General features: G+C 41.8%; 1 protein-coding gene across 1 annotated transcript in view; it reads right to left on the bottom strand.

The window, feature by feature from the left end:
* LOC139571502 (lysyl oxidase homolog 4-like) overlaps window positions 1–11,571 on the bottom strand; it is a 43,665-nt gene extending 32,094 nt beyond the window's left edge. The window contains exons 1-4 of the mRNA XM_071394438.1: window positions 11,494–11,571; window positions 9,954–10,298; window positions 8,336–8,643; window positions 7,810–8,024 (exon numbers count right to left, since the gene is read on the bottom strand). Of these exons, the coding sequence (XP_071250539.1) occupies window positions 7,810–8,024; window positions 8,336–8,643; window positions 9,954–10,278 (848 nt within the window). The 5' untranslated portion in view covers window positions 10,279–10,298; window positions 11,494–11,571. The remainder of the gene's footprint in view (window positions 1–7,809; window positions 8,025–8,335; window positions 8,644–9,953; window positions 10,299–11,493) is intronic.
* Between the last annotated feature and the right edge of the window lie 2,102 nt (window positions 11,572–13,673).

Raw genomic sequence — 13,673 nt, 5'->3', positions numbered from 1 at the left:
GAATTGAACACTTATTCTTAAATGAAATTCGTAAAATAACTTGGATGTGTCTACCATGTGTCTCTGTTGTAAAACGTTTGTAACCCAGAGAATAGACACACACATACACGCAAAGGCGCGCCCGCACACACACACACACACACCCACCCACACACACGTAACCAGGGGAGAGAATGTCTGTGACATAATTGTGACCTCACCACACACCAATCAAACCAACTATTTCCCTCACCACACTGGCACTGACTAAATTGAGCACCGAGGAAAGAAAACCACATATCAACCATATCCCAGACTCCTTTGATTCAGTTACAGTATATTTGGTTGAACTTTGGTGGAACTTCACCTAAGTTCCCTTAACTTCAACCTAACTTCAAAGCATTGAAAAAAGTACTATATAAAACCCATGTATTGTTACTACTATTCTAACGTTATTCATGCTACTTCTCCTGTCTTTGAAGATACAGTGTTCTCAGAAAGTATTCACACTCCTTGACTTATTCCACATTTTGTTGTGTTACAGCCTGAACTCAAAATGTATTAAATAGATGTTTTTCTCTCACCGATCTACACAGAATTCCCCATAATGACAAAGTGAAAACATGTTTTTAGATTTTTTTTTGCTAATTTATTCAAAATGAAATACAGAATTATCTCATTTACATGAGCATTCACACCCCTGAGTCAATACATGTTAGAATCAACTTTGGCAGCAATTACAGCTGATTAGTATTTCTGGGTAAGTCTCTAAGACCTTTGCTCTCCTGTATTGTATAATATTTGCACAAGCTCAAGTTGGTTGTCCCTTAAGTCTTGCCATGTCAAGTCTTGCCATGGATTTTCAAGCCGATTTAAGTCAAAACTGTAACTCTGCCACCCACTGCCTTCTTGGTAAGCAACTCCAGTGTATATTAGGCCTTGTGTTTTAGGTTATTGTCCTGCTGAAAGGTGAATTTGTTTCCCACTGTCTGTTGGAAAGCAGACTGAACGAGATTTTCCTCTAGAATTTTGCCTGTGCTTAGCTCTATTCTGTTTATTTTTATCCTTAAAAAACGTCCTAGTCCTTGCCAATGAAAAGCATACCCATAACATGATGCATCCATCACCAAGCCTGAAAATATGAACAGTGATGTGTTGTGTTGTGTTGGATTTTTCCCAAACATGACACTTCAGGACATAAAGTTCATTACTTTGCCCAATTTTTTTGCAGTTTTAATTTAGCACCTTATTGCAAAAAGGATGCATGTACAGGCTTCCTTCTTTTCACAATATGTTAGTATTGTGGAGAAACTACAATGTTGTTGATCCATCCTCAGTTTTCTCCTGTCACAGCCATTCAACTCTGTAACTGTTTTAAAATCACCATTGCCTCATGGTGAAATCCCTGAGCGGTTTCCTTCCTCTCTGGCAACTGAGTTAGGAAGGACGCCTGTGTTTTTGTGGTGACTGGGTGTATTGAAACACCACCCAAAGTGTAATTTATAACTTCACCATGCTCAAAAGGGTATTCAACGTCTGCTGTTTCTAATTTTTACCCATCTACCAATAGGTGCTCTTCTTTGCGAGGCATTGGAAAACCTCCCTGGTCTTTGTGGTTAAATCTGTGTTTGAAATTCACTGCTCGACTGAGGGACCTTACAGATAATTGTATTGTGGGGTACAGAGATGAGGTAGTCATTCAATAATCATATTAAACACTATTATTGCACAACGAGTGAGTCCATGCAACTTATTATGTGTCCTGTGTGAATTTAAGTATGCTCTCTCTAATTCTCTCTCTCTCTCTTTCTTTCTCTCTCTCGGAGGACCTGAGCCCTAGGACCATGCCTCAGGACTACCTGGCATGATGACTCCTTGCTGTCCCCAGTCCACCTGGCCGTGCTGCTGCTCCAGTTTCAACTGTTCTGCCTGCGGCTATGGAACCCTGACCTGTTCACCGGACGTGCTACCTGTCCCAGACCTGCTGTTTTCAACTCTCTAGAGACAGCAGAAGCGGTAGAGATACTCTTAATGATCGGCTATGAAAAGCCAACTGACATTTACTCCTGAGGTGCTGACTTGCTGCACCCTCGACAACTACTGTGATTATTATTATTTGACCAAGCTGGTCATTTATGAACATTTGAACATCTTGGCCATGTTCTGTTATAATATCCACCCGGCACAGACAGAAGAGGACTGGCCACCCCTCATAGCCTGGTTCCTCTCTAGGTTTCTTCCTAGGTTTTGGCCTTTCTAGGGAGTTTTTCCTAGCCACCGTGCTTCTACACCTGCATTGCATACAGCACTTTGAGATATCAGCTGATGTTAGAAGGGCTATATAAATACATTTGATTTGATTTGATTATTATGTGACTTTTTAAGCACATTTTATTTATGCTTGCAATAACAAAGGGATTGAATACTTATTGACTCAAGACATTTCAGCTTTTCATAAAAAAAAAAAAACATAATTCCAGTTTGACATTATGGTGTATTGTGTGCTGGCCAGTAACACAACATCTCTATTGAAGCCATTTTAAATTCAGGCTGTAACACAACAAAATGTGGAAAAAGTCAAGGAGTGTGACTACTTTCTGAAGGTATTGTATCTAGGGTGCACATCCCTCTTTCTCTAATACGATTGTACAAATGTTAGTTAGCTAGCTAGCGTATATTATGAACACTTGTATGAACACAGATATTGAGCAGGTGGGTTGAGAAAACAGAACTACTGTTCACTACACCTCTGACTCTGTAATGGTATGTGTTTAAAGGTTCTCCTTCCCAGAACCCCAGTCTGCCTGTATAATCAGCGTGTTACAGGCTCTACCCCTCGTTTACCAACCCAGAGAGAGAGAGAGAGAGAGAGAGAGAGAGAGAGAGAGAGAGAGAGAGAGAGAGAGAGAGAGAGAGAGAGAGAGAGAGAGAGAGAGAGAGAGAGAGAGAGAAAGAGACTAATTATAGGGGGACCCACCCCTGTTGCTAAACGACAACAATCACCCTGCTGTTTATTTTTTCATCACCGTCACACTCCCTTGCTTTCCTTACCGCTTTACCTCTTTCTCTCCTCCTTCACCTCTCTCTCTCGCTCTCTCTCCCTCTCCAGTATCTTCCTCCCTTACCCTGCAGTGCCAGAAGAAGAGGAGTACCCCATGCAATGTTTGAAACCCGGATATGAATAGCAACCACTTTAAACACCAAATGTCTTTGTCAGGATAGTGATTGCTGGGAACCATCGATCTTAGATCCACAGCTTTGAGTTGTCCAGATGAAGTTGCAGAGTTGCATAGTGTGTGTCCTCCTATCATGGATGATCCTCTTTCTATGGGATCAGAGATGATAGCCTGTGAGCTCCTCCTTGGCTATGGACGATCTCTTATGCAAGTACAGTACATGCAATAAAAAATGTCAGTCAAAACACAACTGAATGAATTACAGCTTGGGCTGACAACCACGGTTAAACGCTTCTCCACCACCACATAAAGCACAGCCGCCCGCCATACATAGGCCTACATAAATCAAAAGAAGCAATATAAATTAGAGACAAGCTCACATTAGATCCCTCAGGTTTCTCAGATCTGAGACACCAACCGAGACTGAATTGGTTACAAAAAATGTCACCCTAAGGAAAATGATACCCCCTCATCTGGGCTGAAGCGCAATTAATCAATTGTAGGACCTCTAATCTCCACGGTGACAGAGAGAGACAGACAGTTGCTGACACAGCGGGGCCACAGCTGGGCCCAGGCTATAATTGGAGACAGTAGAAAACCCTGAGTAGTCAGAGTGGCTCAGTCCTACACACTGTTCTTCACACACACACACACACACACACACACACACACACACACACACACACACACACACACACACACACACACACACACACACACACACACACACACACACACACACACACACACACACACACACACACACATACACATACACACACACACTTACAGCCATCAACAGACAGACAGACAGACAGACAGACACACACACACACACACACACACACACACACACACACACACACACACACACACACACACACACACACACACACACACACACACACACACACACACACACACACACATACACATACACACACACACTTACAGCCATCAACAGACAGACAGACAGACAGACAGACACACACACACACACACACACACACACACACACACACACACACACACACACACACACACACACACACACACACACACACACACACACACACACACAGCTATAATTGGGGTGTTTTTTCTCTGGCGGCAAGCTGAGCAGAAACCTGGAGAGCCTCAGTACTGCCCAACCTACAATTACAACATCTCCAGGGTCTCACAAGAGCCAGGAGGGGACAGGAGCCATATGCTCTGGTCTCGTTTGAGCTTTCTAAGAATGGACCAGAGAATGTCTGAACAAGCTACTGTAGGTCAATTCATGCCAGGTCATGCCAGTTCTAATTGGGTTCTACTGGGTTAGGACTACAGTAACTTTAATTTTCTGTGAAATAAATTATATTTTAATTTAGGTTCTTGGACGAATGTGAAAATAATACAAGTTACAGACTGCACCTTTAAGCCATGTTAAAATCAATCAACCAACCATCAGTCAATCACTCATTCTATTTTAGGATGTGGGATATTGGGCTATACATAAAAACTGTAGTGTCTTAAATTATCAACCAACCAGGACTAAAATACTAATAAAATCCATGAGAACAAAACTATAAAAGAGCAAAACTGGCCTTAATAAACTATACAGACTTTAAACATGACTAACTGTCTAATCTGAGGTAAAAAAAAATGATCTGGCCTTTCTGGGTCATATCATGTGGTGCCAGGGATAAAGCTTTCACCAGCTGGACCAGCAGGCACACAAACACTGGGGTAGCGTTCAGTAGGCACGAAATGAAAGAAAACGCTTTGAAACAGATGGAATATAGCCAATGAGAAAGTCCCTTTTTGTTGTGTGTTTCCAGATGTGTTCTCCTGTTTGTCCCTTAGGAACACAACACCAGGTCAACCCTAGGACACAGAGACCCAACTGGATTAAAATAGAAGCAACCACTGCCGTCCCAAATGGCTTGTTATTTACTAAACTGAGAATGAAACATACTGACAGAAAAACAAACTGGCGGTTTAAACTCTGAAAAGATAATGGCCAAATACCCGTACTTGCGTTCTAAAAAGTAGGCATTTTGGGTATTCAAAAATAGAATGTTTTATAGCATTTGATATTTCTAAAATGTTGTATGATTTAAATGTCTTGATGTCATACTTATTTAGGCTTTTCATGTAGTAGAATTATCTGAACACTATTGAGGAAGAGTCGTCTTGTCAGATCCATGTGTGTTTGACAGCAGCCTATAATTAGCTGAGGTGACAAGCTGTACCCAAATGAACGAATGGCGGGAAACAACACAATTATGCATTAAATGACGCATTCTCAGTATAGGTGAGTCTAGTAAGTTGATATTTGTTGCTTACTGCATACATTTTCACTAAACAGTATGTTCTAAATACTAAATAGTATGATGGGCGTATTATGGGCGGTTGGTAGCCTAGCAGTAAAGAAGGGGTGGTGCCAGTAACCGAAAGGTCGCTGGTTTGAATTCCCGAGCTGACTAGGTGAAAAAATCTGGCGAACAAGGCACTTAACCCTAATTGCTCCTGTAAGTCTCTCTGGATAAGAGCGTCAACTAAATGACTATAATGTAAATGTCCCGTAAAATAATAAGTACACAGTATGCAGTTTTAGTAAGTAGCCTATAGGCAAGACAGATTTCGGACACGGCCATTGGACCACATGCACTTGTCAAAACAAACAGACAAATACTCCTGAATATATCCACCTCTCAGTCTATGTATTTATTCCCTACTTTATTTTTCTTCTTCTGTTGTCATCTTTTTTCCTTTCTTTCTTTCATTCTTCCTTCTTTGAACATTGTTTCTGTGACCTCACAGGTTTAAAAACAAGAGGCCAACAGAATTCCACTGCCTGTGAATTCTTCAGGCTAAGTCCTTCAGACTACATCAACCTTGTCCTGTTTCTCTCTCGTCTCCCTTACAATTCCACTATACTGGCTATGAGCCTAGGTAGGGCCTCTGTCTTCCACGGTGCCATTATGGAGCTAAATATCTCATTGGAATTAATCACCTCTGAAAATGTACCAATCCGGTCTTGAAACTCCCCTCACTTGAATGTAACATGACAGGGAAAGGTCTAGTGAGGAAATTAACCGGTTAAACAGTAGCTCTCTCTTTAAACAGATACAGGAATCAGAACAGATGTTATGGTCAATTCAGTCACACGCACACACATACACGCACGCACACACGCACGCACACGCACACACGGGGCTAGCTACAGTAGCTGCAGCCTATATGGAGAATGAATGTCTCAACTTTGAGTCACACAGGACAAAACCATTCGGAAATAATTACAGTAGGATGTCCATAAAAGTCTGGACAGAGGACTTTCATTGATGATGGGACAGAAATAGTCGTGCTAATGTGTGGTTCTCCCTCGGTTCTAAGCTAATACCACTGTTTTCCACAGGGTCAGAGGAAGTACAGTTAGGTCGGTGAGTCAGTGAGTCAGTGAGTCAGTAAGTGAGTGAGTGAGTGAGTGAGTGAGTGAGTGAGTGAGTGAGTGAGTGAGTGAGTGAGTGAGTGAGTGAGTGAATGAGTGAGTGAGTGAGTGTGTCAGTGAGTGAGTGAGTGAGTGAGTGAGTGAGTGAGTGAGTGAGTGAGTGAGTGAGTGAGTGAGTGAGTGAGTGAGTGAGTGAGTGAGTGAGTGAGTGAGTGAGTGAGTGAGTGAGTGAGTGAGTGAGTGAGTGAGTGAGTGAGTGAGTGAGTGAGTGAGTGAGTGAGTGAGTCAGTGTGTCAGTTAGTGAGTGAGTCAGTCTGACAACTGAGGATGTTTTGTCTGACAACTGAGAGACTTCCTAATATGGATACCATACACATGAGGACATGTACATCCGGACAAAACCTCAGCCCTGTCCGAAAACCACCCCCTACACCTTCCCACTATTTGCTATGGTCATTCTCCCCACTCCCTCAACAGTCTTTACTCTGCCTCCACCCCAATGGACATGTATTTATTCATCACTGCTACAGTTGTTATGATGTATATAGTGCTATTTCTATTTCTATTGTTTTTTTTTATTACCATTTCCATTATTTTGGGGCGGCAGGTAGCCTAGTGGTTAGAGCCTAGTGGTTAGAGGTTAGAGCGTTGGACCAGTAACCAGCAGGTAGCCCAGTGGTTAGAGCGTTGGGCCAGTAACTGAAAGGTTGCTGGATCGAATCTCCGAGCTGACAAGGTAAAAATATATCGTTCTGCCCCTGAACAAGTCAGTTAACCTACTGTTCCTAGGCCGTCATTGTAAATAAGAATGTGTTCTTAACTGACTTGCCTAGTTAAATAAAGGTTAGATTTAAAATATATATATATATATATATACATTTCCCTTAGTCCTAGATGTTGGAGCTCACTGTACCCTGCAATCCCACCTGTAACCCTGAACATGTGACTATTAAACACTCTGAATCTGAACAACAATCACACCTGTAACCCTGAACATGTGACTATTAAACACTCTGAATCTGAACAACAATCACACCTGTAACCCTGAACATGTGACTATTAAACACTCTGAATCTGAACAGCAATCACACCTGTAACCCAGAACATGTGACTATTAAACACTCTGAATCTGAACAACAATCACACCTGTAACCCAGAACATGTGACTATTAAACACTCTGAATCTGCAGATCTGAGGGCTGAATGGAGTGGGTTAATTACTTGTATGTTCTTTCGTTGTGTAGTTCTGCCTCAGGGAACCCCAGCATTCCACACACCACTCTGCTGCTGTTGAGGTTCCAGCCCAGGTCACACACCTGCCTCCATCTCCCAGCATGCTTCACTTCCACCACGCCCTCAGTGATCAGGGCCCGCTTCTTAGTGTGCATCAGGATGGGCCGCAGACGCACCTCCTGGATACGCACCTTGCTGGAATACTGAGGGGGGAGGGGATTTCTTAAAACTTTGCTGTAAAAAAGTTTGATCAAGGACACTTTCAAATTCAAATGACTTAAGCGAATAAATTCCAACTGGGACAGTAAATATATAGATTGATTGGTTAATTGATTGGCATTGGCAGTATCGGTGGTTGATCAGCAAATACCAGACATTAGCAAGTACCAGAGTCATAGAGTTGGTGGTGCCCACTGTAGCTGCTTACCAGGTTGTATAGATGTTGTCTCAGGTTACGTCTACTTTACTACTAGAGGTAGCAGGGATAGAGAGTATAAGGTGCAATGCTACCTACCGGGTTGTAGTGGTGCTGTCTCGGACTGGGCCTCTCTGGAGGGTGTCCGTTCCCATGATGGGCCTGTCGGGGGTTACTGCGGCTGGCCAGGATGCTTTGCCACTGGGGCGAGACGCTGACATCCGGACGCAGGGCCACTGACTGACCATTACGTGACCCCGTGACCTGGTCCAGTCGTCGCTCCGGACTGCAGACCACGCCAAGGTCCTCAGAGTGCTTGCAATCATTGACACCCCAGCCGTTATGTTTACAGTTTTTCACAGTCTTCTCTGTGCCGTCACAACGCACGTTGTCCATCCAGATAGGACCTGGGGACCGCGGAAACAGGGTTGTTATCGGATATGGACATCAACTTGTCATGGATGGATGGATGGACGGATTAAAGTATTTACTGATTGATTGATTGACTGATTGAATCATCCATCCCTTTATTAATTCCTTCACTGATATAATAATTGATAGCCAAATTTGATAAAAATGTGCCGTAAACAGTAATAAGATGCAACTGTGGGACTAGGGAGGCTGTCTCCCCAGCTTCTGTAGGCCTCCAACACCCACGTTTACATCACCAATTACATCACCAAAATAACCCTGCAGTGAATGAGCTGAGCCTGCCACCATCATAAAGATACAAAGAAAATGTATGGAACTTCACTGCACTCCTCATTACAGTCGCTGCCTGGCAGGCTGGCGTGGCAATATACGGCCTGAGAGGAGCATTTGTTTTAGAGTAATGACAGCCTTGCCCTGCCAGCGATGTGCTACACTTGCCTTGTTTTATAGACATGCTTTATTTCCAACTTTAAATTACAATTAAAGGGAAGGGTGAGTGAAGCGACATGGCAGTAGCTAGGCTAGCTGTCTAGCACTGCCATCCTATCCTGGGATAGGCTACTGCTGTTGTGAAATATCTATTTACTAATCATGCCTGCCAGTAAAAGTCAAGTGCTTTAGAAACTGAAAGGTTTAGGAACTGAATTTTAGTTAGAATGCAGGCGCCCTCTTCACAGAATTGGAAAGATAGGCTTATGGATTAAAGTTCACCCAAATTACTAAATTATATATTGGCTTCCTTACCATGTAAGCCGTCTATGGACGAGGAATGGCAGCAATCCATGGTTTGGTTTAGTTTCCCTGGTTCTGTTTCCACATGCTAACGTTTTAGAATTTGTGGCACAAATCCGACAGATCGATATGAGCTTTTTCTGCACATCATGTTCATATTATCTATAACTGACTTTGTTAAGCTTCACATTAAATGTTGGATACTTTCAAATGATTCGGACATGATGTGTGAAAATTGCTAATATCGGTCCAATGACTTGAATGGGATTAGTGCAACAAATGCTAAAACGTTAGCATGTGGAAACAGTGACAGGGAAATGTATTGCATGTATTCCTGTCATATGTTGTCCATAGACTGCTTACAGGGTAATTTTGTAATTTGTGTCTTTTTGTAATTTTGGTGAACTATCCCTTTAACATCTGACAGCCATATAAAAAGAATGGAAGCTGACTGTCTTCTTTTAATGTACCTTTCGATTTTAAAGAGTATATTATCTGATAAAGATACATTTTGATCATTGCAAAAATGCAGCAACTGTTCTGGAACACTTACCATCACCCTCTCCATATTTGGCACTATGGGCCCACGTGATCCCGGTCTGAAAGCCCAGCTCGCGGCAAACGACTTTGGCTAGGTTGATATCCACGTCGTCATCACACACCGTCCCCCACGTGCTGTTGTGAAGCACTTCCACGCGACCCTCGTTCAGTCCCCGGGCGAAGTTTCCCGCCAGGCGCACCTTGGAAACCGGAGCGCGCGCGGTCCTGCTGCGTGGTGAGGATGACGACCGTCGGCGGGGTTCCGAAAGCGCAGAGGAGGAGAGGAAGAGGAGGAGGAGCAGAGACCTCAAGCAGATGAGGAAGATGCGATGCATCATGTCTGTGTATGGAGTGTCGTCTAGGAGATAGAGAGAGAGAGAGAATTGGGTTAGTAGAGTCATCAACATAATTGACTGAAGGAAATCAGTTGTTTATTAGTTGAGTGGATTTGATAGTATGATCAATCGTATTTTATTGAGAGATAATTTATCCCAGTTCAATATTTGCTACCCTGAAAGAAGAGGCATTATTTGGGCTCATAACCAGCAGTGGAATTGTAAGAGAGTGAGAGAGAGATGGCTATCTTCAAACAGGCCAATACTGACATCATCTGGACAGAGTTGGCCTATTCTGTCCTATTCAGAGCTGGGAGACAGGTAGGCTACAGGTAAGTGGACAGGTTAGTCTCTCTCTCTCGCTCTCAAAATACATTTCAACAACATAAAAATAAGCTGAATCCAAAGTTTACAGATACAATGAAGAGGACCTGATAGAAACCAGTCTGATATGAGCAGGATATGATGAAACTCTTTGTAGTTCCAGACATTAAAATCTGAAGTTCAACCAGAGAACTATGATTGCATTTCACATAGACATATAATTAGTCTAGAAATATTTCAGTTCTTAAGTTTTTTCAGCCCCAGATATGTACAAGTATCACCCTGGAGCTATTGAAACATATTTCACCCCAACACAGACACAGAGAGACAGGCAGGCAGACAGGCAGAAGGACGGACAGCATTGCATAATACTATAAATTGACTAAATAACTCCAAAAATGTTTGAGACATTCCCTGTATCCTCAGAAACACATGAGAATACAACTAGATCACATTGAGTTGCACAGAAGCCATAACTTTCTTTGTGTAATTACATATCAGAATACAGAATAGAGCTATTATCATACATTATGATAATTACATATCAGAATACAGAATAGAGCTATTATCATACATTATGATAATTACATTTGGAACAAAATTCCGCATTTGAATGAAACGTAATTTTTTTAAATTGATGAGGTTGATGTTAATCAAATCACGTTTATTCTTTAATCAACTAATCCAGAAACAAGCAACCACTCATGTTTAACTACCTGATAATCCCTGTATGAGAAGACACAACCAGATAAAAGCCAACATGTAAACTTAACATAAGCTACCTAGACTAATATATTTCTATGAACATGTGTATTTGAATTATACATCTAAAGCACTGCAAGGTGAATAAAAAGGGAATAAAATGAGAATAAAAGAGCAGGAGGGTGGACTCACCTGTTAGAAAGCTACAGACACAGCAGTGTTACACGTCCCAGACCGGGAGAGGAGAGAGTGACTGAGTGAACAAGTAAGTGTACCTGCTAGATGAGGTCTCTGGTCAATCTTTCTCTTTCTTCTCCTGCCTCCCTCATTCCCTCCCACATTTCTTCTCTCATGTTTTAAGAATTTTCCTGCTCACTCAGAAATGCTGACACACACACACACAATTGTTTAATTGATTTAACTATAAACATAGTTTGGGGTGTGTGTGCATTTTAAATGGTGCTGTTGGGAAATAATGATCTGTTTTCAGATACTCTCTGTGTATAATTTCACTGTTGTACATAATCCCACAAATCTCTTGTACCAATAGAGCTAAAATGTAGTCACATGTAACAAATAAAGTCTCTTCTCACAGCCCACTGTATCTCCTATAAACTCACAGGGAGACAAATCTCACTTGATAAACGGTAAAGTGATGAAACAGTTCAGTTTGTATCCTTGATTTTTCACAATGGATTACATTAATAAAATAACAATCTGCAGTACGGGAGGAGAGTCAACAGTGGGTGGATCCGAGTAATCTTCCAAACAAAAACATCCAGGTGGAATGACTGTAAATGATGTCCTACGCCTTCTTAATGGGTTCAACTAATGCAAAAGTATTCCATCCTCCATGTCCTGTGTTGACAGCATGGTACTGTTGTCTCCACAGGGAGGAGAGATAGGATTCCATCTTAATGTCAAAAACAAGCCAAACTTTTTATCACAGAAACATAATGAAATACTGGGGTAATACCTTTCACATGAAAGAAGAATCAGTGTTTGTCCTTTGAATTTATTAATCAATTTAACCATTCACATAATTCAACATGAGAGTGTATATGTCCTGTACATTCAAGATTGATTATGTGTCATGAATGAATTAATGAATGAATAAATAAGTGAATGAACCTAATCATCAAATCATTCACATCTAGAGTCACATGTTTCTGCTAGTGACACCATCAAATTCTCTTCTCTGATAGGCTGACGGTTGCCTTTACACAACCTCGGTCCAGAATGTTTTACACAACAAGTCTTCGAGGAGGCCAACATTATGTAAGTCTGTGTGTGTGTGTTGTGTAAATGCTACCAACAGGAAGTTGCTATGTCAGGAATAGTTCCAAAACGTCAAGTTCCAAGTATCCCAAAGAAGCTGAGTAAACCACAGGGTATATATTTCCTTGTTGAGCCCAACCGCAAACCAGCGTTTTAAAATAGGCCCAGCCTCCTTGTCTCTCTCTCTCTCTCTCTGCTAGTGTAAGGGTGGTAGTCAGAGATGGGAGTATTGATGAGGGTATAGCACCAGTGAGGAACGTGTGATACGTGAGAGGTGGATTTCTAAGGTCACTTGCCCTCACTTCACTGTTGGACTATCTACGTGTGGCCCCAACTTCCTGATAAAGCAGGAAGAATAAAAAGCTGTTGTTTGACCCTTTGACTTCAAATTGCAAGGTTTTGATAGACAATTGGAATCACAGCTGTTGTCTTTTATACATTGTAGTAGGCTTATATCTTCTGTATCTAAGTCTATGCATGTCGTTTCCAAGGGAGACGTCTTCAGGGGATTGTTCAGTCAATCATCATGTGTCTATACGTTAGGGATTCTTCTGGTCTTCCCCCATGAATGATATATATTTTCTAGAACTAATTTGTATATTAGCTTTCACCCTTACAATGTATGACGTACAGTATGTCTTTATGGCTTCTATATGTAATACAGCAAGTTAGTCTGTTCTGGGATCAGTTAAGTGTTCAGTAGATCACGGTTGTGGTCATTAGGGCATGCAATGGAAAATGTTTAAAAACTTTTTGCAATGGAAACAAATGTTTTTTGTGTTTCCTATTGGGCATTTCCGATAAGAAGTCCCACAGGCCCTACCTGTTTCAGTAAATGTTCTTCTATTTGGTGCCTATTTGGTCCCTCCTTCAGGTGTCCAGGTTTGTTTGTCTGCTTGTTGGAAAGGTGTTTATTTGATTTCTTACAGAATTAGCCACCTGGAATATTCTGCCCTTGACTGCTATGTTGATAAAGGTATTTCAGTGCAAGCACAAACCTCAGAGCTCCATTTTGAGAAGGACAGGGTGTATTCATAGGATTCATATTCTCATCGGCGATGACCGTAAATTCACAGGTAGACACAGATGGCATG

Source organism: Salvelinus alpinus, chromosome 3, assembly GCF_045679555.1.
Source record: "Salvelinus alpinus chromosome 3, SLU_Salpinus.1, whole genome shotgun sequence".
In the NCBI taxonomy this organism is placed as follows: domain Eukaryota; kingdom Metazoa; phylum Chordata; class Actinopteri; order Salmoniformes; family Salmonidae; genus Salvelinus; species Salvelinus alpinus.
The sequence above is the reverse complement of the archived record's forward strand: the minus strand, read 5'-3'. Positions and strand labels throughout refer to the sequence as shown.